General features: G+C 33.6%; 2 protein-coding genes across 2 annotated transcripts; one reads left to right on the top strand and one right to left on the bottom strand.

The window, feature by feature from the left end:
* The first annotated feature begins 11,315 nt into the window (after positions 1 to 11,315).
* LOC105420640 (SKP1-like protein 12) lies at positions 11,316 to 14,684 on the top strand. The gene is made up of 2 exons (XM_011625028.3): positions 11,316 to 11,878; positions 14,400 to 14,684. The coding sequence occupies exons 1-2, from the start codon at positions 11,573 to 11,575 to the stop codon at positions 14,571 to 14,573; spliced, it is 480 nt and encodes a 159-aa protein (XP_011623330.2). The 5' UTR covers positions 11,316 to 11,572; the 3' UTR covers positions 14,574 to 14,684.
* A 6,410-nt stretch (positions 14,685 to 21,094) lies between these two features.
* Positions 21,095 to 27,388, bottom strand: ENO1 (enolase 1). Its single transcript, XM_088848792.1, has 7 exons — positions 26,566 to 27,388; positions 24,452 to 24,759; positions 24,158 to 24,312; positions 23,429 to 23,746; positions 22,898 to 23,044; positions 21,936 to 21,986; positions 21,095 to 21,465 (listed from the first exon to the last, which is right to left on the bottom strand). Exons 1-7 carry the CDS (start codon positions 27,000 to 27,002, stop codon positions 21,400 to 21,402), a joined length of 1,482 nt encoding a protein of 493 aa, XP_088704918.1. The 5' UTR covers positions 27,003 to 27,388; the 3' UTR covers positions 21,095 to 21,399.
* Between the last annotated feature and the right edge of the window lie 412 nt (positions 27,389 to 27,800).

The raw sequence follows: 27,800 nt of genomic DNA, 5'->3' as shown, positions 1-27,800 counted from the left end.
AAAATAGGGGAATATTCAAAAATTATAAAAAAAATATTTTACAAGAAACATATTGATCAAAATACCCCCAAAAATTTTCGGAGGTATTTTGGTCAATTTAGTTTATACGGATACTTTTTTTTAGATTTTTATTAGATGAGCCTCAGTAAGATTTACATATCCTCCAAATTTCAGGCCATTCTGATTTGTAAAAATAAAATGAAAAATAAAACACTATCGGATAATCGTGACCGTGCGATGAAATTTGGACGATGATGAAAGTAGGCAAAATCACTAATCATTTTCGCTAATAGGCGTTGGAAAGATTTTTCCGTATATATATATATATATATATATATATATATATATATATATATATATATATATATATATATATAGGAATGGATTCAGTACGCCTACTAGCTGACCGCTGGGGCGATTTGATGGTCAGTACCTCTTTCCGTGTTTGAATTTTAATTTTTTTTCTATAAATTCAAATCGTTTAAAATTTTAGGTATATATTCTTCTCATCAAAAAGCACCTAATAAAAATATAAAAAAAAATAATCCATATACATAAAATTGACCAAAATACCCTTAAAAATTTAAAAGGGTATTTTAGTCAATATTTTTCATGTAAAATATTTTTTTTATATTTTTCAAAGATTCACCTACTTTTATGTATATATAATCTAAATTTCAGATTATTCCAATTTGTAGAAAAAAAATTTAAATTAAAAAACTAACGGACATCTAATATTATCAAATCGGCCTCGATTCAATCTAGGCCATTGGCGTTTCTTGTAGCAGTACGCCATTGGGCTGACATGATCTTTTCCTTATATATATATATATATATATATATATATATATGGATGGAAAAAGATGGGATTGGCCCACTAGCTTATATAAACATATGCACCCAACGGCCCAGATTGAATCGGGGCCAATTTGACGATCACGGATGTTTGGTAGTGCTTAAATTTTTATTTTTTTTTCTACAAATCCAAGTTATCTTAAATTTTAGATATGTGTTCTTCTCATGAAGGCACACCTTATAAAAATTATTCGTGAGAAACAAAATGACCAAAATACCCCTCAAAAAATTTTCGGAGTATTTTGATCAATTTATTTCATGTAAAATATTTTTTCGATATTTTTCTAAGATTCACTTATTTTTGATAAATACATGTTTAAAATTCAAGTAATTTGGATATGTAGAAAAAAAATAAAATTCAAGTACTACCGGACATCTGTGATCGTTAGATCGGCCAAGATTCAATTTGGGCCTTCATATGAGCTAGTGGGATAATCCCAACTTTTCTCACACTTATTTTTTATAAACACACGCCTAAATTTTCAAGTGATTTGGATCTATAAAAAAAAATAAAAAATTCATGCACTACCGGACATCCGTGATCGTCAGATCGGCCCAGAATCAATCTGGAACGTTGGGTTCATATGTTTATATGAGCTAGTGAGATAATCCCATCTTTTCTCATATATATATATATATATATATATATATATATATATATATACAAGATACTAAGACGCCCATTGACTTATATATGCATCTGAGCCCAATGGCCTATATTTAATCCGGGTCAATTTTCTAATAGTCACGACCTTATTTTGTATTTTAATTTTAATTATTTTTCTACAAATCTAAATTATATCAAATTTTAAACGTCCATTCTTCTCATTAAAGCTTACCTAATAAAAGTACTAAAATAATAATTCATGAAAAATAAATTGACCAAAATACCCCTAAAACAATTTGAGCGTATTTTGGTCAATTTATTTATTGAAAATTATTTTTTGATATTTTTTTAAAAAAAATACACACCTAAAATGTCAAGTTATTTAGATTTATATAAAAAGAATTTAAAATTCAAATACAAAATAAAATCGTGACCGTCATATCAGTTCAAATTCAATATGGACCGTTGGACTCATATATTGATATGAGCTAGTGGGTCAACTTCAATATTTTCATATATATATATATATATATATATATATATATATATATATATATATATATAAGTAATAACACGACAAAAATATATATATAAAAGTAATAACACGACAAAAATAATGGCTCCATCCGCTGATTTATCATGTGGTATCTTTTTTAGATGAGCCATATTCAATGGAAGCGCAGTCTAGACTGCAAGGGCGGAATATATGCACCAATATTCTCATCTATAAATTTTATACTAATATAGTAGTACATGTTTCCATTTATAAATCTCATACTAATGTAGTACTATGTGTTGCTGGGATAAACCTGAGCATACATTTCATGTTGTTGAGACACATGATGTGTGATTATATGGAGTTAAAGTGCAACTTGCATGACTTTCTTCCCATATTTCAATTCGGTATATCGTGTAAATCTTTATTATATCGAATATATTGGGTACAATTATTGTTTAACTTAGTTCTTGCATGTATTTTATATCGAATATGTGGGTTAAAATTGTTTTTTAACTCAATTCCTTGAGTTATTGGAGGAGACTGATTTCTATGATACATAATTATTGGTTTTAGTATAATTTTTTTTTAAAAAAATTATTCTCTCTTTAAAGAAAAAAAAGTTAACGTGCTAGGATAAAAAAAGTAGTCTTAAGGATGCTACAAAGTCATCAAACCAAAAAAGAAGACAAAAAAGTTGATAAGATTTATAATGCACAAATTGATGATTATTAATAAAAGCTTTTGAACATTGTCAAAAAAAATTAGTGTCTCAGAAGATGAAATGTTACATTCCGACTGCCAAAGAAAAAAGACATGCTTATCAACAGTCTCACTCACTATAAAACCAGCTTAAAAATCAATATTATGCCTCTCTTCCAAGTTGAAGATGAATGGAAAGGAAGTTGAAGATGAATGGAAAGGAAGTATCCAGTAAATATGCAGTTATGATTATGTGTTGCTACTTTGATTTCTTTGAAAACAATATGATGCGATGGGTAAGTGCAGGAGAAACCAAACTTCCTAGATGTTTCACTAGAATAGCATCAGAGATGGGAGTTGAGCTGAGAGTTGGTTATTGGGCCAAGTCTTTATCTTATTTTTCTTCTTTCTTTGTTATGGGCTAGTCAGAAACCATGAAGGTTGAATTATTTACGTCTTATTGTTATGGGCAAGTCAGAAACAATGAAGGTTGAGTTTTTTACGTCTCGTTTGTTGTATTTTCTTTCTTTCCTGGTTATTTTTATTTTGCTTGTTTTCCTTGTTATGGGCGGGCAAGTCAGAAACAATAAAGGTTGAGTTATTTACATCTTGTCTGTTTTATTTTTTTTCTTTTTTGATTATTTTTATTTTATTTTCATCACATGTGTATAAGGAGTGCCAGATTCAAAAATTTCTTTCCTCATTATTTTTATTTTATTTTTGTCTCATGTATATAATATAGTTTGATTCACTCTTGTCAAATCATTTTTTTTAACTTTGTACACTCTACATTGTTACTTTTATAGTTGAATGTATCTGAAGAGAACTACGTCTATAATTGAGTGAATATATCTTAAGAGCACTACTTTTATAATTGAATGTATCTTAAGAGAACTAATTTGACATGAGTATGAAGTTGTATTTCTTTTCATGTGAGGTATGCCTATGATTGAAACGTGGAATTTATCCCTCAAGAAAATCAAACGTTTATAGGGTTCAGTCGTCAAAATGGATATATCAGTGTTTTTCAAAATTTTGTTCCGAATCAGAATTGGGCTATCTGGATCGGAAATCATTAGGGCCGAGCCAGTTCTAGTAAACACCATGGCCAGTTTTGGTTGGTTCTCAACAACCGGTATGTTCAAACTGGTTTACTAGAGAACCGGTTCCCAGATATTTAATTTTTATTTTTATTTATCACATATTTCATATTTGTGTCATTTCAATTTCGCATCTTAGTTTTTTAACATTTCTAATTTGCATTTTAATATTTTTATAGGAGGGGTGGACCATGGCTCATTCCTTCACGTGGCCCATAACTCTTCATTGGAGGCATGACAAATTATACAATATCCCTACTTTTTATAAGGAAAATTTTATCTATACACACTGTTTTATAAAACCATTTCTTAAGAGACCCAATGTTTCAAAACTTTTCTAACAACATAAGTATCCAAACTGTTATATCTTCTACCCCTAGATGCAAATAAGCCTCTTTGACCACCCATTCTTGACCAAAATAAAATATTAAAAAACATCTCTTTCTATTTGTGTCCCTTCTATCTAAATGTCTCTCTCTGGTTTTTTGAAAACGAGTTCAGAGAGAAAGAGAGAGAGTTTAGAGAGAGATATATTTATAGATAAAAAGGAAAGAAATTTAGATAAAAAGGATACATATATAAAAAGATGTTATTTAACATTTTGTTTAAGTTTAAAATGTGTGGTTTGCAAGAATTAAAATATACACTAGTTGGAATTTCCTATGCTCCCATAAAAGTTTTGAAACCTTAGATCTATTTAGAAATGATTTCTCAAAACTGGTGTACATAAATATTTTCCCTTTTTATAACCTTGTGCTCCCCCACTCAATTTCATACAAGTTATGTCGGATTATACCATGGGGTCATGCTTGAGCATTATAAACCTCATGATGGAATACATAGAGATAGGTATACAAGTTTGAGAAAACGATTAAATCAAAGGGCTTATAGACTTTAAATATGATGTTTTTTAAATAAAATTCAAATCACATTCATTTAGTATCTCATAAATATTTGCTCTCTCTCTCTCACTCTCACTTTATCGTTAAATGTTGAAATAGAGTGTGTGTGAGTTTAATCAAGTTATCAATTAATAGAATAGCCCCTACTAATTACCCAATATGCCGTGGAAATAACTTATTATAAACAAAAACTTGTGCTAATAATAATAAATCAATTTCTTGATCTAAACCATCCATGTTTTAGTCGTAAATAATGTGAGTGTATAATGTCTTAAAAATCTATTTTACTGGACAAATATCTATATCGTATCAATGTTATTATTTAATAAACAACTCACACAAACCATGTTATTTTTTTTGATAGATGTCTAGGTTTCTAGTTTCCTACATAAAGATAATTGTCTCCAATGAAAGTAACTCTCCATCTATATAAATGTTCAAAGGAAAAATGTTCCATGCGGGCTGGACCATATTTCCATATACGCGGTCCAGAAAGCGTAAAGCATCGATCTTAAAGATGGATGCAAGTAGGTGTTCCATCTAAAAACAATGGAAGCTAATGGTCCAAATGTTTCTTACTAGAATTATTATTTTTAGTTTATAATTTTTTTAATTACTATTTTTCATATTCATGATCTCCATGTTAGAGATTACATGTCCTTACAAATTAAGCCTTAAAATCCGTCTCAAAAATAGATTTCTTAAGAGGGCCACATTTCTACGGGGTTCGCCGCATAGAAACCGGGTCTATGTTTAGATACTTCTCCACAAATAGTATATGATAATGATAATTTATAGTGGTAGTTTTGGATTTACATTTTCTTAAAAGTCCTAAAGTTCATCCTTTTTTCTTAGCTTTTGCACACGGTTAGTTGCGGGCATTTCAATATATCTCAAACTAGAAGTTGAACTTTATACTTTGTTTTCCAGTTTTGAACTTATTTATATTATATACACGAGTCTTTTGTATTTGTAGGTAGTAAACAGGTTACAAATGCTAGTGATCAAATATGCTGCAAATTTTCTGTAAATTTTCAGCAATACTCCAATTGCACTAATCTTTGTGAGAACAATAAACACTTTTTGAAAATAGATGAGGAAGAACGACTTGGCAATTACTTGAACAGTAATAGTTTTTTTTTTTTTTTTTTATGTATGTTTACATAGGTAACACTCATATGATATTCTATGTGTTGAATGTTTTGAACTGCAGACGATGTTGGCCATCGCCGTCTGCAACACAACGAGAAGGCAGCACAACCTTTCGCGGGCGGCGATAGGCAACACTGTCTGCAATAGGCTCGGGGTACACAAAAGAATCCTGCAGGCGGTGATAGGCATTGCCGCGACCCTTTGCAGGCGGCGATAGGCATTGCCGCGACCCTTCACGGGTGGCGATAGGTATTGTCGTCTGCGATAGGCACAGGACACCAAAAACATGTCCACGGATGGCGATGACTATTGTTGTCTGCGCTTGAGCAGGACACCGAAGACACGCCTGCAAACGACGATGAGTAGTGTCGTATACGACTCGTGAGAAGAAAGAAAGATGGTTTGCGGTTGGCAATGCACATCGCCGTGCGTACCCGCTGCTGGAGCACAGACCGGCTCACCGTGTGTTCCTTTAGACAGTGTTATGCACAACAACGACTAACATTGTGCGTGAACCATGTTGAGGGAAAGAGACGAATGAAGAGAGAGAGAGAGAGAGAGAGAGAGGAAGAAGCTCGCCATCGCCATGCACGACCAGCGAAGTCACAGGAGGGGGAAGAAAGAAAGAGGCATGCATGACACTACCACTGCCGTACACGACCTCTGGGAAAGACTCAGTAGAGAAGAAGAAAGAGAAGGGGAGAGACGAAAAGATAAAAAAATAAAATTGAAGAGAGAACAAGGGAAGAGAGAGAAAATACTTAAAAGGTGAGAGGGATACCACTCTAAACTTTCTCTCTCCTCTCTGTCTCTAAGCCGTGCTCAAGAGAACTCAAGAAAAGCTTGATTTTTATTGATCAAAAGTTTAAGGCTTGTACAATGATTTTGAGAGATCAAAAAAAACTCAGAACCCCCTATCAATGAGAGGTAGCGTCTATTTATAGACTAGGGCTAAAATATGGGTGGATTACCCAAAGCTAACTCTAATTGATGATAATTAAATTTTATTGGAATTAAAAAAATAAGAAAATAAGGTGCAAAATGACTGATTTGCTCCTATCTAATAATTAAAAAAATTCCAAAACAGTCCCTGTTGAGAACTTGGGACGTTCTTAATTCTTCTCGGACGATCCATTGACGATCCGGCATCCGAATGAACAAAAAATAATTGCCATCGTGTAGGGCTTGATGCTACGATCATTTTGATATCAATTTTAAGCCATGAATCACACTTTAAAGGCATAATCACGAAACTTAAAATTTGAATACATATTAAAATTTTGATTAATAGTGCGTCTTCATGTCGATATTTTTCTGTGATTTTTTCGCTAAATCGCACTGAGCATGTCACCACGATCACGTTGCGACAAACGGGACACGATTTGGCGTCCAAACAAAGTTTTGGCAATCCTAGACTTTGGCAGAATTTGGGATTCCAGCTGCCGAAATTTATGGTGACTTCAACTTGATCTCGTGTAAAATTTGACCGTTCATCACGTGCAGAGTTCGGACTAATAATAGTCACAGACCATTTGCACGCGATACAACTGGTCTCACATCGATCGGGTAAGCGGGCACTGTGATATGGCCATTCGAGTGACCGGAGGTACTGCTGGAAATATGCAACATGCGGCTTCGAACCACGAACTTCTCTCTAGCTTTTCTCCTGGCTCGATCATCGTCACGGGACATGCCACATATCAAAACACTCTTCTTGAGGAGACGAACACGCTCCAATAAGTTTGAGCGTGACCTGATCTCAGACGAGTGAGATATGAGTGTCGCAAGTCACTATGCGTGACTGTCCCTTTAATGGAGATTCCTTGTAGGGTAGCCACACGGGAATAGTGTGCAGCTCCTTCTGTTTTGGTATTTTACCCATAACTTCTTTCTAGAGTGTTCGTTTAAGCTGAAATTTGACCCCCGTGAGTTTTCAATTGTGTCGAATCTAATGACGGTGGTCCCACGGCCGTTTGATGCTCCAAAGACAGGGTTGTAGTGATAAGAGTCCATTTCTGGGTGCTAAAGGTTGATTCTGCTGAAACTGTTTTTCAGTATGCACTGCCTTAAACATGTCGGAATGTGACAAAGCTTGGTAGGAGGCTTTTTGGAGTCCTTATCAAGTCGTTATGAGACTGTCAAAATTTTCACTGTTTGTCATGCTTTATTGACTAGCTTCTCTTTTTTATTCCGCATCGGGGACCCATGGCGCTGAAAAATGTCTTCAAACAGCCACATGCCTAACATACAGATGTATCGATATTCTCTCTCTCTATTCACCCAATATAAAGAAAAGAGAAATAATATCATGCAACTGTTGTATAATGTATAATGCAACCATCTTCAAAAACCATGTTAGAGACGTGTTTGACACAAGTTTTTAAATGTACACTCTTTTCATTGTGAAGAACAGCCACAGAAAAAGAAAATTTTGAAAAACTTCTCTAGAAAGTTTTTATTCTGGCTCAATTAATATAAACTGTCTATTTTATTGAGATGGTTAGATATAGGCCTCAGAAGGATTTTTTTATTCCCAAAATTTTTATATAATGTTATCATCATTATATTAATAATACTAAAAAAAAAAAAGAAGTAATTTTGAATTGGTTAATGCCTAGATCATAAAATTCACCAAATGGATGGTCGAGATTCATTGCTAGATGGGTATTTATTTTGACCATATCTAGGGTGCAAATTGAATTTTTTTTCGTAGGATTGATTATAAGGATAAAGAGAGTGTGTGTGCAAAATTTGGGGTCATACAAATGCCAAAAATATGATTTTCTAGAAGTGTAGTTGCATTATACTACTATACTACCGTTGCATTAGATCATTTTCCTAAAAAAAATATAGTCATTTAGCACACAATTATTCTCGGATGAAGTTTTATAAGGCTTAGGCTCTATGAAAACAAAATAAAGCCGCACCTCAAATCTTCGTCCAAAAACCACTTTTTGCAATTGAAATATCCATGATGGATCTAATTCAATTTCCAACACCAATGATAAATTTTGAAACTAAGAAAATGCTACAGATCTTGCCGATATATGGACATTTAATTTTAGGGTAAAATGGATGGTCTGGAAAAAAATTTTCAATATACATAACTTTTACAGCTTAAAATCCTAATTTTTTTCACAACTAATATGTTTATGCCGAGATTATCAATATAAAAGTCTTCCAATATTTGAATTGAATCATTTTGATTAAGTATAAGGTAAGGCTTTCCTTATTTTGAGAAGGCTTCAAGCCTGACAAAGTATTTTCCTTATTTCCCCTTGCCAAGGGCTACATACCCAACATGCATCGTAATATGTGTGCTCTTTTTTTCTCTAGTTCGGACCCTTTCTTATTTTCATGTCTAGGTCCGGTGACTTTAAATCCAATCAGGTCTGGACCCGGACCCGACGCGACTTGTTGCCACACCTATTTGGATATAGAAATTAGATACGGTATGCATAGCTCTCTCTCTTAAAACGCTCTTTACTCCTCACCATGGTAAAGGTTTTTTTTTTTTTTTACGCATCTCACTGTCTTAAATTTTATTCCTCCTATAAACAAATAAAATAGGTATTTACCATCTATCTTCCGCTAAATATGGTAAGCATATTTCTCTTTTCCTCTTCTAAATTTTATTCTCTTGTAGAAAATGGCATGCTCAATGTTCGTGCACTAAATGGTATCTTGGATGTGGTGCATAGTATTTTGTCCAATAGATAAGGATTGATTTTATTGAATGAAATTTTTTTTACTAAGAATTTTATTGAATGAATTTTTTTACCAAGAATTTTATTGAATGAAATTATTAGATTGATTTTAAACAATGATCAATTTTACACATAACTAGTAAGAAGCACGTCAGCTCTATTCAAACCACACCCATATAGAAATCTTAACTCTCGAATTAAGATATGGAAACAATCTCTCTCTTTTATCAACCCATCACGCACAAATTTTAGGAAAGGTGGGATAAAAAAATATCCTATTTCTCAAAGCTTCTATAAAAATATCTTGTATCTCCTAAAATGTCTCATTCTCTCTCTTTTGTGCGTGCTTTCTCTTTCTCAAAGTCTCTCATTCTCTATATTTAATGTGTACTATCTCTTTATCAAATTAACATATGGAAACAATATCTCTATCTCTCTCATTAAGATAGGAAAACAATATTAATTCTCTAATTAAGATATGGAAACAATATCTCTTTTTTATCAACCCATCACTAAATTTTAGGAAAGGTGGGATAAACAAATATCCTATTTCTCAAAGCTTCCATGAAAATCTCTTATATCTCCTAAAATGTCTCATTATCTCTCTTTTGTGTATACTTTCTCTTTCTCAAAGTCTCTCATTCTCTATCTCTTATGCGTACTCTCTCTTTATCAAATTAACATACGGAAACAATATCTCTCTCTCATTAAGATAGGAAAACAATATTGATTCTCGAATTAAGATAGGGAAACAATCTCTTTCTTTTATCAACCCATCACGTACAAATTTTAAGAAAAATGGGATAAAAAAATATCCTATTTCTCAAAGCTTCTATAAAAATCTCTTATATCTCCTAAAATGTCTCATTATCACTCTTTTGTGCGTACTTTCTCTTTCTCAAAGTCTCTCATTCTCTATCTCTTATGTGTACTCTCTCTTTATCAAATTAACATATGGAAACAATATCTCTATCAACAATATTGATATCTCTATCTTATGTGTACATATATTCTCCCTCTTCCCCTAAACTGAAGAATATGTCCTACAATCTCTATTCTCTATTCCCGAAGAATATGTCCTACAATCTCTATAGAATTAGCATGTAGTACAGTATAGATAGATATAATAATGCAATATAGATAAATATAGATACGGCAATACAAAAATACGGTATTTTAAATTTTATTCTCGTATAGGAAATGTTATGTGGTCTAATGTTTAGATAAGGATGAATTTTATTGTAATAAAGGAACGTATTGAATGGTATTATTAGATCGATTTTAGATAAAGATCAATTTTACGCAAATTCTAGAAACACAAAAATATGGCGCATCTCTCTCTCAAAAAACGTAAAAAATGAATGAAGCAACTTTTCCATTTATCGTAGACATGATAACATGATTATTTATAAACACTTTAAAAATATTAAAATATTCTACAGATAGTTTTATTTGCATTATGAATATGTATTAATTATTAATACATAATGTTATTTTCAGTTATCATGTATTTAAATATATATCGATTGTTATTATTACTACGTAATGATATTTGCAAAAGCATGTTATCATATGAATATATGGTGAGGAGAAGAAGCATCGTGTAAGAAGACAGAACAAATAAACAAAAATCTTTTTCTTCTCATCAATGGTAATCCAATTATCTCCATTTCTTAAAACTAGATAAGTTAAGCAGTTATATAAATCTTTTTTTTGTTTTTTCCTATCTCCTTCCTATAATCTAGGAAATATAAGATATATAGGGGTTAGCGCCCAAGAGCCTATATAAGTTTCAAACGATTTGCGGTTTTAGACAGAGAAGCAGGGTTCAGAGATTACAAAAAAGTTTGGTTAAAGTTTCTCTCTTTTCAGAGAAAGAGAGAGAGTTGAGAGAGTTTTATAAAGTAGAGAGTGAAGGACCGATTGTAGTTTTAGACAGAGAAACCGGGTGGAGAAGTTGGGTTAGAGTTTATCTGGTAACAGAGAAAGAGAGATAGTTTTATTAAGTAAAGAGTGAAAGACACTTAAGGAAGAAGACAAAAGAGAAGAAGATGATCTCCTTGAGAAGCAGTGACGATAATGTATTTGAATTGGCAGAAGAAGCTGTCATGCAATGTGAAACTATTAAGAATATCATAGAGGATGGGTGTACTGCTAGTGAGAAGTGTATCCCACTCCCTAATGTTTCGAGCGAGACTCTTTCGAAGGTGATCGACTACCTCAATCACCATGTGAAGTATGACAAAAGAAAGGGGAAAGTGGGAGAGGAAGAGAAGAAGAAGGCTGAGTGGGAACTCACAGAGTGGGATGAGAAGTTTTTTAGCAATGATATGCAAACCCTCTTCGATATCACTCTGGTACAGATACTTTCTCTCCTCTTCTTTATTTCTCTTTCCTGTTTCCTTTTAGTATTTTCTTTTTTGGGTTTTTTCCTGATTATTTGCTTGGAATTTTATTTTACTGTCTTGTTTTAACTTTGCTAATGCATCATCACTTTTGATCACATAAAAGAACTGGTTCTGTTTTATTCATGGATTTCTTTCTCTGAGTTTGCTTTTTTATCTCATGATGGACTAATTTCTCCATGGATTTCTTTTTTCCTTAAAAAGGTTATAGCAATGTTGCCTTTCTTCTTTTGTTCTTTGAAGTAAAATTTCTTATTTGAACAATTATGTGAAAATTTGTTTTGCTTAGCTGTACTTATGCCTTGATTATGTTACATCATAAGCAGAGTGTTTTCTTCAATGGACTGATTTGTGGAAGTATTTTTATTGTAATGATCCTTTTATTGTAGTATTTGACTATCTCCCTCTCTTTAAGTCTCAAATTAGGTTTTCTTTGAGATTTTAGTTTGTGTTTATTTTAGTGTTTGTAAGTTGATTCTGTGTAGTGGGGTTCTAATAGGATATATAGTAGGGATGAAAGGGCATAATGGATCAATGTGTAGTGGGGTTCTAATAGGATATATAGTAGGGATGAAAGGGCATAATGGATCAATAGCTATGATCTCATTTGAGCTTTTATGGTTTTTAGTTTTTACTTATTGAAGTTCTTTAAACAGTGGTTTAGGGAGTTGAGGGGAGTCTTTGAATATTTACCTCTTATTATTAATTTATTCTAGAGAAGAAAATAAGCTTGTGATGCTTTGGTGATGGACTTCCTTATTTGGTTACTTTGTGCATCAATTGGTATTTGGTGGTTTAATTTTTGCATGTTCCAATATTTTATTATTAGGGCTTGAGTCAAGAGGTTGATTAATTTGGAGGGTTATGCACTGTTTTGAGGGCAGCTTTGGTTGAACCTCGTGACTAAAGTTTTCACTGCTACATGTTTATTATTGGAAGTTCCATGCGAACTTTTTTTTTTTTTGGTATGAATTTACTCTCTGGACACCTTAGTTTAATAGTTTGTTGTTTTTTCTTGTCTGAAATTGTGAACATTTCATGGGGCTAGTTATTTTATATGAATTTAAGCTTTTGTCCATGATGTTTTTTTGGCGAAGTGAAAATATGTTAAACTCCTATTTTCTCTATCATTGTCAAGTCAGGTGAAGTGCTCATATGTTAAACTTCTATTTTCTCTATCATTGTCACTTCAGGTGAAGTGCCCATACGTTAAAATCCTATTTTCTCCATAATTGTTCAGTCAACTCGTCATCTTTCCATATGTTTGAGCATGATATTGTGATTGATCTTGTTATATATATGTGTGTGTATTCAGCAGTGATTTCCCTTCTGGACTTGGTATTTAATATATCGTAGCTTTATTGTTGACAACTTAGGCAGTCCTTTGATCAGGGGACTGACACATTAATACATCATAGCTCATAGCTTTATTGAGTGGTTCTTATTAATGTATTAAAAATAAATAAATAAAAAAAATAAAGCTCGAAAGCCCTGCTAGGTGACTATCAAAATATGGTGATCAAACTTTCAAAAGAAAAAAAGAAGAAGAAGAATAAGCAATAAAGTTGGCTACTTGTGGCCATCTGGTTTTCTTTCAATGGAAAGGAACTTTGATATGAAACAAATATTTCAATCTTTTGACAAACTAATCTTTTAAGGATGTTGTAGTGGTATCCCGTATTCTTCTATTTAGCCATAATGTAAATTTCTCAATCCTCACCTTTTAGGATAATTATCTAGAACAAGCATTTACTTTTGTTTACTGCTTGTAATACTATGTGTAATGCATGTTGTGAATCTTTTGTCCTTCTGGATTGAGTGCTTGACATGGTAAGAATGAGCTGATGATTTTATGGGACTTTTAAGTTATGCATGTTGTAAATCTTGTGTCTTGCTAGATTGAGATTGGCATGGTGTTTGGGTACCTGACTCACCATTGAGTTGAATTTATCGTACCATTGAGTGGAATTTATCATACATGTATTATTTCTCCCTTGTAAGGTACTGCTATTCATTCTTGTTCTACAAGATGACCAATAGATTTATTTTTCTATGTTATTAATTTATAGAATTAATAGTTTTGTATAAATGTCCCTAGTATTAATTTTTCTTGTATTAATTTTTGTAATAATTTCTATGCTATTCGCTCTTGTATTAATTTTTCTATGCTACAATGTCTCTAGTGCTATTAATTTATATAAATGTGAATCTATCCTATTCACAGCTCGCGGTAGATATGTTACATTTTATTTTTCTCACTTAATTTTGTTTTTTGTTAGTTGAACCCAAGAGGATTGTTTGAATTGTTATTTGTGCCATCATTATCTTCCTTTCTTTTTTTTCTCTTTTGAGGCTCCGAATGTTTTAAGTTTTTGTGAATTCTCTTGACTTCATAGAACAAACGATACCTCTCTGTGGGTTTCTATTTCTTCCATATTGATATTCATTGTGTCACTGCGTATTGTTTTTGCAGGCAGCAAATTACCTGAAGGTCAAGAGCTTATTTGACAAGACTTGCATGACTATTGCCAATCACATGAAGGATTGGAGTCCCGAAGAGATTTGGATGACTTTTGGAATTCAAAATGGTATTTCGCCTGAAGAAGTAGAGCAAGTGAAGATGGAAAACCAGTGGGCTTTTGAATGAGTCCCAGTTGCTTGTTATATTTCCCTTTTTCCCGGATATGTTTTATTTTACTTTCATCCTATGTTTAAATTTTGGTAATAATAATTCACCTCCAAAGGTGGCATTTTTTTAGATGGACATAAATATTCCTACATAAAGAATAATACATACTCAAATACAAAATATGTATAAAATTCCAAAAAAATAAAATAAAGTTACACATGTAAAGAGTTTTAAAATTTTCATCAATAATTCATATTGCTCACAATGGCTATGATATATTTTCACATATGTTTTTTCAGAAAAACATAAAACAAAAAATACTTACTGATTCAAATAAGAGAGATTCAAAATTTTGAATGTATTTTTTTAAATTTTTATTTTTAGAGATGTAGGAGAAATTTTTTATTTTTTTAGTGATCAATTTGGGACGATGTTGGGGGATTAAATATGCGTTGAATTCTTGTTGTGACGGACCAAGAGGGAATTTATTAACTGTTATGGGTAGGCAGTGTCAGTTACGTTATTAGTCCTTTGATTTATGTTAGGAGATATCGTATTGGGGTAACGTAAAAGCGCATGGAGTCAGGAAAAAATAGTTTTTTTTGTTTTGGTAATTCAGTGCAGATGATGAGTCCTTACGTACCCGCTTTTGAAATTCATTTTTGAAATCGTTACTTACGTACCCGCTTTTGAAATTCATTTTTGAAATCGTTAGTAGTTTTTTAATGCGTGAGGTGAAAATAGAAACTTAGATCTTGACAACCCGCTTTTGAAATTGATTTTTGAAATCATTAGTAGTTTTTGAATGCGTCAGGTGAAAATAAAAACTTAGATCTTAGCAAGGGCACAAGTGTGCTACCACGATCTCAACCCCATTCTTTTTTAAAAAAAATAACTTAGATCTTGGCAAGGGCACAAGTGTGCTACCACGATCTCAACCCCATTCTTTTTTAAAAAAAATAGTTCTACTTAGAGGAGAGAGATAGAGTAACTTTAGGGTTTTTTTTTTTTCCTTTTAAATAAATTGTGGTCTGCCAGTAGTTGAGGTAAGAGGTCCCCTTATGAAGGAACTCTTTGCTTTTTCCTTTTTTTGTGTGGGGAACTCTTTTTACCAAGAAAGCAGAATTTAATTTCATAGGCTCCTTTCGCATCAGTTAGTATCTCCTCCATTCTTACGATTACCTATGGAAAATAAAACAAAACCATGAACAACATGCCTGTGAGAGTTGCACGGGGTTATCTCCCAGGAGAACAATGACCATAAAACCATGAACAACATGCCCGTGAGAGTTACACGGGGTTATCTCCTAGGAGAACAATAACCACCCCAGAGAGCCTTCCATTCAACCAAAATAACTAAAGAATAATCAGGGACATGGCTCATAGGGTTTCCCATCCTCTTCAAATAAATAGCAAGCAAACCATCAAATATGAAACACCAATATTATGAAATTTGTGTACCCGCAATGGACTTCCTAAAGCATCAAGCTGATCTTGACGGGATTTGGTTTATCTAAGGTTTCATTGGGGTTCGGTATTGTGTTATCAGTGTTTAAAAAATCAACTCGGTCAAGGTACTTGGATCCAGGCCAAGGTCTCGAATCCAGGCCAAGGTACTCGAATCCAGGCCAAGGTACTCAGACCCTGGCCATGGAGATTTACTAAAAAAAAGGAGACTAATGAAAGTAAATAGAGGAAGGTGATTTACTAAAAAAAAAGAGACTAAATAGGGGAAGGTTGGTCCTGGGAGCCTTGATAGGATCTCATAGTTTAGACAACCCGGTTTGTCTAAAGTTCTATTGAGATTCGGTACTATGTTATCAGTGTTCAAAAAATCGACTCGACCAAAGAACTCAGATCCTAGCCATGGTGACTTACTAAAAAAACAAGGGAGAATAATGAAAGTAAATAGGTGAAGGTTAGGCCTAGGAGGCTTGGAAGGATCTCATAGTTTAGACAACCTGGTTTGTCTAAGGCTCTATTGGGGTTCGGTATTGTGTTATCAATGTTCAAAAAATCAACTAAGCCAAGGTACTCGGACCCTGGCCAAGGTACTCAGACCCTGGCCAAAGCGACTTACTAAAAAAAAAAAAAAAATAATGAAAGTAAATAGGCAAAGGTTGAGCCTAGGAGGCTTGGCATGATCTCATAGTTTAGACAACCTGGTTTGTCTAAGGTTCTATTGGGGTTCGGTATTGTGTTATCAATGTTCAAAAAATCGACTCGGCCAAGGTACTCTGACCCTGGCTGAGGCAGTTCATGTCATGCTAAAAAAAAAAAAGGGAATATGAAAGAAAATAGGCTTGTCTAAGGTTCTATTGGGTCGGTATTGTGTTATCAATGTTCAAAAAATCGACTCGGCCAAGGTACTCTGACCCTGCCTGAGGCAGTTCATGTCGTGCTAAAAAAAAAAAAAGGGAATATGAAAGAAATTAGGCGGTCGGGCTTGGGAGGCTTTGAACCGAGGACATGAGGTAGTAGAGACGTATATAATGGCCAACTAACCACTTAGACGCAGCTTAAATAAGGTTACGAATAGCAATATAAATAGAAAATCGGTACATTGTACTCGGCCTCATCCATAGGCCATGCTCGAGTAACTCAATCGAGCCAAGTTACCTCAGCCGAGTCTAGAAACACTATGTGTTATTGATTGTGTGAAGTAGCAACAGTATGGTAAGAGGGAACAAACTGCTATCCGGTTACTGAGTAGGCATTATGTAGTGATAATTGGTCAGAAGCGATCTGAGTTTGTGGCATTAACAGTTATATTACTTGGTTTGGGCAGAGTTTAGAGGGAATTGTTGGTGCTGAGAATAATTTGTGGTGGTGTGGGTACAATCCATTTGCGACCACAACATCCATTTGATCAAGTCACACAGTGGCAATGGTGTGGGGCCACTCTTGTTGATAAAGGGCCTCTAGAGTAGATCATATTGTGTCTTGGTACAATTTCGAATCTAAATTAGATCATAGTTAGCACGTCTGGAAGTAACAATGCATCTGGTAAATTAAAAAGTGGATAATGAATCAATGGCCAAAAAAAATCAGGGCAAAAAATCGTTTGCCAAAAATTAGGTAATTTTAAAATGTGAACATTTCGGATCTAACTCAAAAAAACGGATTGACAAACTGGATATGAATAGTGCCACAAAATAAAATGACAATTCACTACTATAAAAATATAATATAGAGTTATTGAAAAATAACTTAATCTCGGTAGCATTTAGGGTCCTGCTTGATTAACTTTTTGTCTAGATTTTTATTATACACAATGACATGATAGGCTTCTCTTGCTCTCACGACATGAAACATGTACTCACCTTATTGGGAGCATGCAATAGAAGAACAACAATACAAAATACAATAATTTACATTAACGAATAACAAGAACAACAACCGAATTATAGGTTCATTGTTTAGTAAAATACAAAGAACTAAGTAAATGATTGTAGCTAACAGAAAACCAAAAATCCAAAAAAAATGAAATTGCAGTAAATCTAATTTTGTCTTTTGTGTTCACCAGTTAACAACAAAATAACCAAAAGACATGAAATTAATCATTTACAAAGAGAGTCACAAACGGCTTACTTGTACTGAATGTTATGGAGTGATGGAATATACCTCTCTTCGTTTTTTCAACGATACTCTTGGTTTGGAGAAAAAGAAGATTCAGTAATGAGTTAATCTTCCGGTATCACTGCAATCATTTTGAGAGACTGTTTTTTTGGGGAGTATCTTTTTCCTGAATTACATTGGTAACTTTTTCTGCTATTTTTTTTTGGGGGGAAGGGGATATGTTGGTTAGTGCTTGAGGGGATTCTTTATTAAATCAAGATCCGTTATTTAATCTCAATTTTAGTAAGATTATTTCAAAAATGCAATTCCAAGATTCCAAATAATTGAATAGACATGATGTTTCAAGACTGTGAAAAACGATAACAAACTTCAAGTTTTTTACATATCACAAAAAAATAAAGATTTTTTGAAAAAATTGTATTTTAATTATAGACTTGCTAACCAGATTACACGCTTCCAAGGAAAGCTTTCTTGCATATAAAATTTTGTGTACTTGTTGCCAATTGGCTATATCTTTCCTCAAATCAAAAATCACTTTTGATGTTATCATTTTGTCAAAATAATGAGAACCTATGCTTCGCGTTGATTTTCTTTAATTATTTCTGCTAAAAAATTTATCCCTATTAATCGCCAAGATGAAATCCATAGTTCGAAACGGCTGTTAAAAAGGTCAAGCCCTGCGGGCTATGGCACTTTGCAAGAAAATAATGCCTCCCAAACTTGTTCAAGAAAAGAAGCAATATTGCACTATAGTGGCCATTGTTTATAGGTAGTTTAGCTGGGGGAATGGTGCTTAAAACATAGTGCAAGTTTGATTTGCAAAGCGCTGCAACCGTCAATATAAATGGGCATGTCTAAAGAGAACATTTATCTTCCGTCAATATAAATGGGCATGTCTATAGAGAACATTTATCTTTTGTCTTTTAAATTTTAAAATGGGTGGTATATTTTTGTACATGAAAGTAACAAGTGTCTTAAATTTCAAAATGGATGGTTATAAAAGTGTCACTGAATAGACATAAAGCTCAAAAAAACAATTTCTTAGACTTCATAACTCGCTTTAGTCATCCAATTTGACATCTAATGAGTGGGAATGATTGTGACTTCGACGTATAAAAATAAATGGAAAAAGTTTATATAAGGGCAAGGCCCTAAACAATCAAATTAAGATGTATCTTAAAAATTCAAAAGAAGAGGATGTTTCGATGTTGAAAAACCTTCAATTCGATTATCTCAATATCAAAATTTATGGACATGAGAAATGAGAAAAAATAGATTTCAAGCACTGGAAATAATGCATCCTATAATGTATTATCTAGACAGTCAATTTTCAACTTTTTCAAGTGCTCATAGATATGCTTGATCTACACTAATTTTGAATATTTAGATTTAAAAAATAGAGATGAAAAATAAATTTTCAGGTCATCTTAAAAAATTTTTATACTAAAACAACATATTTCGGCACTATTTAAAAGTGTAATGTACTTTGATTGTTAGAGCCTCAGGCTTATACAAACCACACCCAAGATGAATTCTCTTTTGTAGACAATCCCATTATATATATGGGTTTTGTTATGGTACACCACTTTGTGGTGTAGATCTTTAAAGTGCACAACATTTTTTTATACGAAAATACCCTTGAATTGTAATACAAAATTTTTCAAATAAGGACATTTTTTGTCATTTAGAATGGTAGAATGGATATTTTTATAAAAAAATAGTGATATTTTATTAATAGTTAAAAACAATTAATGCATCTTGTAGGTGACACCATATCGGTGATATCATTGTCCACTATTGGTAATAAATGTTTTTGTTTCTATTAGTATTTCTAGTTTAGCTTTGATTAATTACTTAAAATGCCCCTAAACAAAAAGTTATTATACCACAGGATAAGTGTAGTTAAATGTCTAAAATGTTGAGCACTTTAAGGGTCTACACCGAAAGTGGTGTAGCCCAACAAAACCCTATATATATATATATATATATATATATATATATATATATATATATATATATATATATATATATATATATATATATATGGTGTAGTTTTTATAAGATTGCAACCTTAAACAATCCAATTAAGGCGCCCCTTCAAATTTTATCATAACATATAATTTTAGTGAAAAAATTCTTAAGATTATCTAAAAATCTATTTTCATATCTAATTATAAAATTTTAAACTCCAAAAATGGTTAAAATCAAGTAAATCTATAAATATATGAAAATATTGAAAACTGACGGTCTAGATAATGTATTGCAAGATGCACTATTTCTAAGACTCAATTTTTTTTTTTCTTTTCATATTCATACATCTCGATGTCGAGATAATCAATTAGAGGTTTTTTCAACATTAAAACAACATTTTCCGATGGAGTTTTGAGATGCATCTATACTTCAACATTTTAAGGTTGCAACCTTATATAAACTTTTTCCATATATATATATATATATATATGGGTTCAATTGGCATACAAATGCATCCGTAGGTGTAGATGTAGATGTAAGGTGCACCTTCAAATTTTATCATGGTATATAATTTTGATGTAAAATGTTTTTAGAATTACCTCAAAATTTATTTTTACATCCAATTATAAAATTTTTAATTTCAAAATCGTTAAAATCAAATAGATATATAGACTTATGAAAATCTTGAAAATGAACAGAATAGATAATATGTTGTAAAATACACTAGTTCTATGGCTTAAAATCTTTTTATTTTTCATAGTCATACATCTCAATGTCGAGATAATCAGGGTTTTTCAACATTAAAACTACCTTTTCCGATGGATTTTTTAAGGGCATCCATAGTTCTACATTATAAGGTAGCATCTTTATATAAACTTTTTCCTTCCTAAAAATAGTGCATCTTATAACAAGTTACATGGACCTTCTATTTTTAAGAATTTCAAGTGTTAGTAGATCTATTTCAAATTTCATAACTAGGGACAAATAAATTTTCAAGCCATAATATGGTATTCAACACCGGAGCTATACCTCCAAGTAATTTTAGAGGTGCCCCTTACTTTCTATAGTATAAGGATATACAAACATCACCCCAGTAAAAGTAGAAACAAAAACCAACAATTCTCTATTTAACCAACAATTAACTCTGCAGCAACCATTTCAAATATTGCCCCTTTAACATGCTCAACACCCCAAATTGATGCTTCATTCAAAAATCTTTCTCTCTCTCTTCAGAGAGAAAAAAAAACCTCATTTAGCTTATTAGCATTTCTCACCCAAACTCGAAATGACACTCCTACGGAGATCTGAAAGCTTCACCAGCATACCGCACATTCCCAAGCTCCTCTTCGATGCGCAGAAGCTAAAGGCATTTAGAAAAGAGAAAACTCAGTAAGTGTGCTGCTAAATTCAAACCAAAACAAAGAACTTAGTACATTTAGTGATGTAACTTCACGAAAGTAGTAGCCAAAGATAACCCCAGGCATCCCTGTAACCTAACATACTTCTCACTGACTACCCAAAGATTCCTCCGCACTAAAATGAAAATGGATTTCCGTATTCAAAAGACATGGAGTAGACAAAATATCCAATCATAAATGAAAAGTGAAAGTGAACATCTAAGAATTCGAGTTCCTCAAAAGCCACCCCGAACAAGAATAAAGAAAGGCATAATTTAGTTCTGTTCCCACAGCAAGACATGCATAAAGCATATGATGTCAAAACTGTAGTCAGTTCTACTCTTTTTTATTTAATAATAGAAAAAAGGACAATCCATTCCATTTGTGAATAAGAAATTCCCTTTCATTCAATGACAGAAGGGTGATATTCAACCTGATTATACTTGGCTAACCGCTCACTCCGACAGGGTGCTCCAGTCTTGATCTGCCAGGTCAAGAAAAAACAAATAAGGACCTTCTAACCATTTATCCTATTTGAACTTCTTTAATAAGACACCCGGCTCGAACCTATCTATCATCATAGTTTGCCTCTATACCTCATATTTCTTTTTAACATTCCTAATTTGTATTCAATTAAAACAAAGTTTAAATCAATTACGTAAAATGCTCAACTTTTCTTTCTTCTATCTTTCCTTCAATACATGTAAGACATATTTGCCTGTATAGGATAGCATTTACAATATAAAAGCATTACAAAATAATGCTTTCCGATGTGTCACAGAAACTGGTTCCTCATGATACTACTAGGATACAAGGATGCAAAATGTGTGTGTGTGTGTGTCTCTCTCTCTCTCTCTCTATGCAAAATGTGTGTGTGTGTGTGTCTCTCTCTCTCTCTCTCTCACACACACACACTCCCCGCATGGCCCCACATACTTGTCTGTGAACACATGTTCTTGACTGTGGCTACACAGATCATATATGATTAATAACAAAGCACTATAAGAGCAATAATATCATTATCATCATCATCACAATCATCATCAATCACCACCGCCATCACCACCACTATTATAACCATTACTGCTACTGCAGCTACTACTACTGTCACTGTTGTTGTTGCTGCTATGAGAACATAATGCAATTATTGCTGTGAGGACACTATGTGCAACCAGAATTTGCGACCTTCCTGAGTGATTGCTAAGCAATTTCACATGGAACACATCCAGTGTGACCTTATTTACGTACACATTTTTTACTGAGACTGAACTTTATATAAAATAAAATTATTGAGATTCACATTCTCGACTGAAAGAAAATGACACGAAAAAACTCAATTTCTTGACTCATATGAAACACTGCCCAGGATGCAAAAAACACAATAAGACTGCACACCTGCCCACTTGCTAGGCCAACGGAGAGGTCTGCAATAAAATTGTCCTCAGTCTCACCACTCCTGTGGCTGACCATCACACCCCATCCTGCAGCTTTCGAATCGAGAGCAGCCCGAATGGATTCTGTGATAGTTCCAATTTGGTTAACCTGCAACCAACAACTATCCATTATTAGATGGTTAAGAAAAATAAAAAGATGGTGTTGCATTTCTTCATATTATCATACATTGATTTGCCCAAAGTTGAAACAGTCGTAGAATACTTCCAAATTCACAGAACATGGAATGTTTACAATTTTATGATCCATGCCTATCATTTACCTGTCATTTCTTCATCACGAATTTGAGTAGCTCAAATCTTACATACTCAAAAGAAATAAAATTGGATCTTGAGAAAATCATTTGTTTGTTATTATCAGGATAGAAAAAAACCACTTTCAAAGGGAAGCCATCCACCAGCTACATACAAGCAAATAAAATGTCTGTATAATACTAAAATGATGCATCCAAATGATTGTGGTAAGAAGACTTACTTTCAAGAGCAAACCATTGCAAGCCTTCTTCTGGATTGCCTCCGCTATCCTTTTTGGATTAGTAACCAGCAAATCATCCCCGACTAGTTGAATGTCAACCGAAGAACACAATGAAGCCCATGAGCTCCAATCATCTTGGTCAAAAGGATCTTCAATGGAAACAATTGGGAAGTCCCTAGCAAACTCTTTGTACAATTCACACAGGCTGTGAGCCCTATATACGCTGGACCCATCATTTGGCTCATTTTTAAAGTCCAAGTCATATCTTCCATCTTTCATGAAGAATTCTGATGCTGCAACATCCATACCTATTTTGATCTGCAAAAATGTGTATCAAGCTTAAGTCGTTCCTAAACAAACAATATCATAAGATTGTAGATATTGCACACATACGAGTGCGTGAACACACTCACACACACAGACCAACAATTGCACAAGTCACCACCTCCAAGCGACCTTGCAAGTGTCCTCTGCACCATGATGTGCAGCTTGCACACCCATGGCCTTGCACACCCGTTGGGTCAATTATAAAGACCCTTTATTTTTCTAAAGATATCCTAGGTGTTCTATGTTCAAAAAACTAATGGGACATGACAATCACATGTCTCATACTAGTGCTATAGTTGTCATTTCTTGTTCAAACTGATGCTCATTCTTTTTTGAAGAGCCATGCTATTGTTGTGGAACCCTTAACAAAGAAAACGGTTATTTTATTTTTTAGGTCAATACCTTGCCAGTGTAACCAGCTTTTTCGATTGCATCAACAAGTAATACAAGTCCCTCCCTATTATCCTGAACATTTGGGGCAAATCCCCCTTCATCTCCAACATTGCACGCATCTTGGCCATACTTTGCCTTGATGATGCCCTTCAGGATGTGATAAACTGTTCCATACTCAAAGCCAAACCATCATTCTTTGTATCTAGATACTCAAAAGAATGAGCAACTAAGTCAATCCATCAAAATAGGCAAATAAGCAAATAAAGGGGGCATAGGATAGATAAAAATATGGCAGAAGTTCACCTTCACTACCCATTTGTAGAGCCTCTGCAAATGAAGAGGCACCTACTGGTAATATCATGAACTCTTGCATTGCCAAGTTGTTACCAGCATGACTTCCTCCATTAATAACATTGAAAGCAGGGACAGGCATAACAAGCTCCTTAGTTCCAGATAGTTCCTGAATGTGTTTGTATAAAGGAATTCCTTTTGCTCCGGCGCCAGCTCTGCACACGCTTAGAGACACTCCCAATATGGCATTAGCCCCAAACTTGGACTTATTTGGAGTACCATCAAATTCCAGCATGATGGAATCCACGTCCTCTTGGTTCCTGATCGCAAGAGCACATAATAATCAAGCCATCAAATTTCTATGTAAAGAAAAAGGTAAAGGTATGCCTGATAGTCAACTATTTCCAAAAGAAAAAGCAATTGAATGTATACTTCAATGAATAATGACATAACTAAATGAAAAGCACAAAGGGAGAAAAGAGATTCACACAAGGCTTCTAAAAGTACCCTAATTAGGGAGAACATATTAGGTAACAAAAAATCGTTTTCTAGCAATCATTTTCATAGGTTAGAATACCCACTAAGTAAAGCAGTGCCCTATAAAGCTGTATGAACAGGGAATTCAACATATTTAGCAAAAACTCATCGATAACCACAGAGAAAAATTCAACATTCATAATCCCGATTACAAAAATATCAAATAAGTTTTGAAAGACTCACATGCAACCAGCACTAGCAAATGTGCACACAAGCATTTAGTTGCCAGACAATAAATAAGACTGTCAGCCCCTAAAGAACATATTTCGTTTCGGTGTCCATATGGCAAACTAGTAACCTATATGACACTCTGTAACTCATGAACAAAGGGATGCACTAAATGAAGGTAACTTTGCAAAACCCAATAAACAACTCTAGGTTGTACCTTCATGTTTGATAAGTCACAAATTTTTATTATAGAGAAATAACAGAATTACAATTTATTTGTTGGGGCTTCAGACAGCAAGACAGCCCAAAACCCCATGCCGCTTTTGATACATGTGACCTTTGAGTTTGCTCTTTAGAAATGTGGACAGGGGCCTTGGAGCCAGAAGGAGAACTTCATGCTAAGGTGATCAGAGAAACCACTTTAAGACACTTGACAATGTTAACTCAATTTCCTTCATTGGATAAACTTTAAAGTATAAATACTAAATCTAATAAATTAAAATATGATGCAAAATAATCATTAGTTCAAGATGAATAAATGACAAACATTCATTCAGATTTCATATTTCAAGGAATCAACCCTTAAAAATTACGCCTCATCACTTATAAACTCATTCTTTGTCATTTTTAAACATGACTGGCAACACACTCCACCCAAAATACAGCAGATTTTAACTTGAGTTAATCAAATTTCAATCCCAAAATTAATTGACCATCCCTGCAATTTTTCTTCGGTAATTTAGGAAATAGGTAATATGCATAAGAATGTACAGGCATGCAAACTGTTTCAGATACAGTTGAACTCAAGGTTGTCTGCATCTGGATGAACTTAGAGAGCAAGGTAGATTATAATACTAAACTCATCCACTATAATCGACATTAGATCACAAAGTAACCAGCATTATCTAAGCAAATAAACACAACTAAACTAAGCACTAGTACAACATGAAATTCGACATTGTCCCCCATTCCAATAAAATCGGACTTCTTAATTCCCATCAACACCACATAAAGTTCAGCTGGACATTCCAAATTTTCAGAAATATGATGCAAATTGATATGTCAGATTCCACAATATTTCAGAGGAATACAAAATAATAAATCAAAAGATTCCATCCGTACGTAAGTATATACAATATCCAAATTCTCCACATCAAAATTCAAAAATATATCGAAACAATAAAAATTCAACACAATTCAGACTCCCATTTCCTCAACAAACTGAACATATAATCACATTTACGAGCTTTAAAAAAATTAGAACCTTTTAACCAAAAAAGTTCGAGAAAATCACAGAATCAGACAAATAAAAAGCTTACAAAGAAAATCCCAGAATCATTTCCGATAAAAGGCTGCCGAGAACAGTTCAACCAAAAATAAAAGCTCGAAGTTTTCGAGATATCACTGAGAATAACATTTACCTAACATCCACACCAATCAACTTAGGAGCAAGGATCTCATTAATGTTCTTAACAGCATTAAGGACCCCTTTCCCTCCATAAACAGATTTATCTCCATCTCTCAACTCCAAAGCTTCATAGATACCAGTCGATGCACCACTCGGAACAGCTGATCTGTAAACATCGTCAGTCACGAGATCAACCTCAACCGTCGGATTCCCCCTGCTATCAATGATCTGCCTCGCCTTCAAATTCTTAACCCTAAACTCACCCCCTGCCTTCGTCACAGCAGGAGCGTCTGCTACTGCAGCTCTAATGGCAAGGCCCCTGGTTTTTCTCGGTTTTATGTAAGAGAATTCAGGGGAAAGAAACGGTTTCGAGGATGAAAGCCCTAGGTTTTGAGGAGATAAAGACTTGGAGGAAGAGATTGAAGAAGAAAAGCTTTGGGATAATGCCATTTTTTGCACAGAGAGAAGAGCGATGCAAGGATTTTCTAGAGAAAAATACGCAGGGTTTTCTCTAGAAAGAGAGATGCAGGATTTTCTCTAGTGAGAGATGCAACGTCTTCTCCAGAGGGAGAGAGGAAGGGACTGAGAGAGAGAGGTTGGCGTTTTTTTTTTTTTTTTTTTTGAAGGGGTGGGGGTTGGTGGGGTTTTTAGAAAGGGGGAGGAGGAGTGTGGGAAAGTCCGCCAAAATGGAAGTGGGCGGGCGATGAAAGCAGCGTTTGATTGACGACGAGTGAGAGACCATTGTCCTCTCCTGTTGAGAGAGAGAGAGAGAGAGAAGGGCAGTAGATCAAGAGGTTGGTGGGAGAACCTTTTGGGTTGTTAGGAAATTTGAAAATATGAAATTTGTGCATGATATACCCGAATATGAAAATTTTGAAAAATTATTATAAATGTCTTAATTGTTTTTTAAAAAATGACTTCAACTTTCATAAATCTCTTGGACGTTTTTTTTTTTCTCAATTTTGATTTTTTTTAACAAAAATAACTTTCACGATATTCGTATTACCATAAATGCTATCGGGGTATTTTAAATGGCGTAATGACCACGCTAAACATTTTGATAATTTAAATACCGTAATGACCAAACCAAGCATTACGGTACTTTAAAGACTGTACGGTACTTTAAAGTAACGTAATGATTAGCCTGATTATTATGGTATTTTAAGTACCGTAATGTTTAGCCTGGTCATGATGCGGTAGCTATTACGGTAATACGACTGCCGTGAAGGCTATTTTTTGTCAAAATTG

Source organism: Amborella trichopoda, chromosome 10, assembly GCF_054954075.1.
Source record: "Amborella trichopoda isolate Santa Cruz 75 chromosome 10, AtrichopodaSantaCruz75HAP2 v2.0, whole genome shotgun sequence".
In the NCBI taxonomy this organism is placed as follows: domain Eukaryota; kingdom Viridiplantae; phylum Streptophyta; class Magnoliopsida; order Amborellales; family Amborellaceae; genus Amborella; species Amborella trichopoda.
Note: the sequence above shows the minus strand (reverse complement) of the source record. Positions and strands in the feature narration are given on the sequence as shown.

What these genes read in the sequence shown, in the direction of transcription:
- LOC105420640 (XM_011625028.3), top strand. Translation starts at nt 11,573, where the DNA reads ATGATCTCCTTGAGAAGCAGTGACGATAATGTATTTGAATTGGCAGAA. An exon ending in CCCTCTTCGATATCACTCTG is followed by an intron (nt 11,879 to 14,399) that starts GTACAGATACTT and finishes TTGTTTTTGCAG; the next exon opens with GCAGCAAATTACCTGAAGGT.
- ENO1 (XM_088848792.1), bottom strand. Translation starts at nt 27,002, where the DNA reads ATGGCATTATCCCAAAGCTTTTCTTCTTCAATCTCTTCCTCCAAGTCT. An exon ending in TCTACAAATGGGTAGTGAAG is followed by an intron (nt 24,313 to 24,451) that starts GTGAACTTCTGC and finishes AGTATGGAACAG; the next exon opens with TTTATCACATCCTGAAGGGC. An exon ending in TTGGCCTAGCAAGTGGGCAG is followed by an intron (nt 21,987 to 22,897) that starts GTGTGCAGTCTT and finishes TTGACCTGGCAG; the next exon opens with ATCAAGACTGGAGCACCCTG.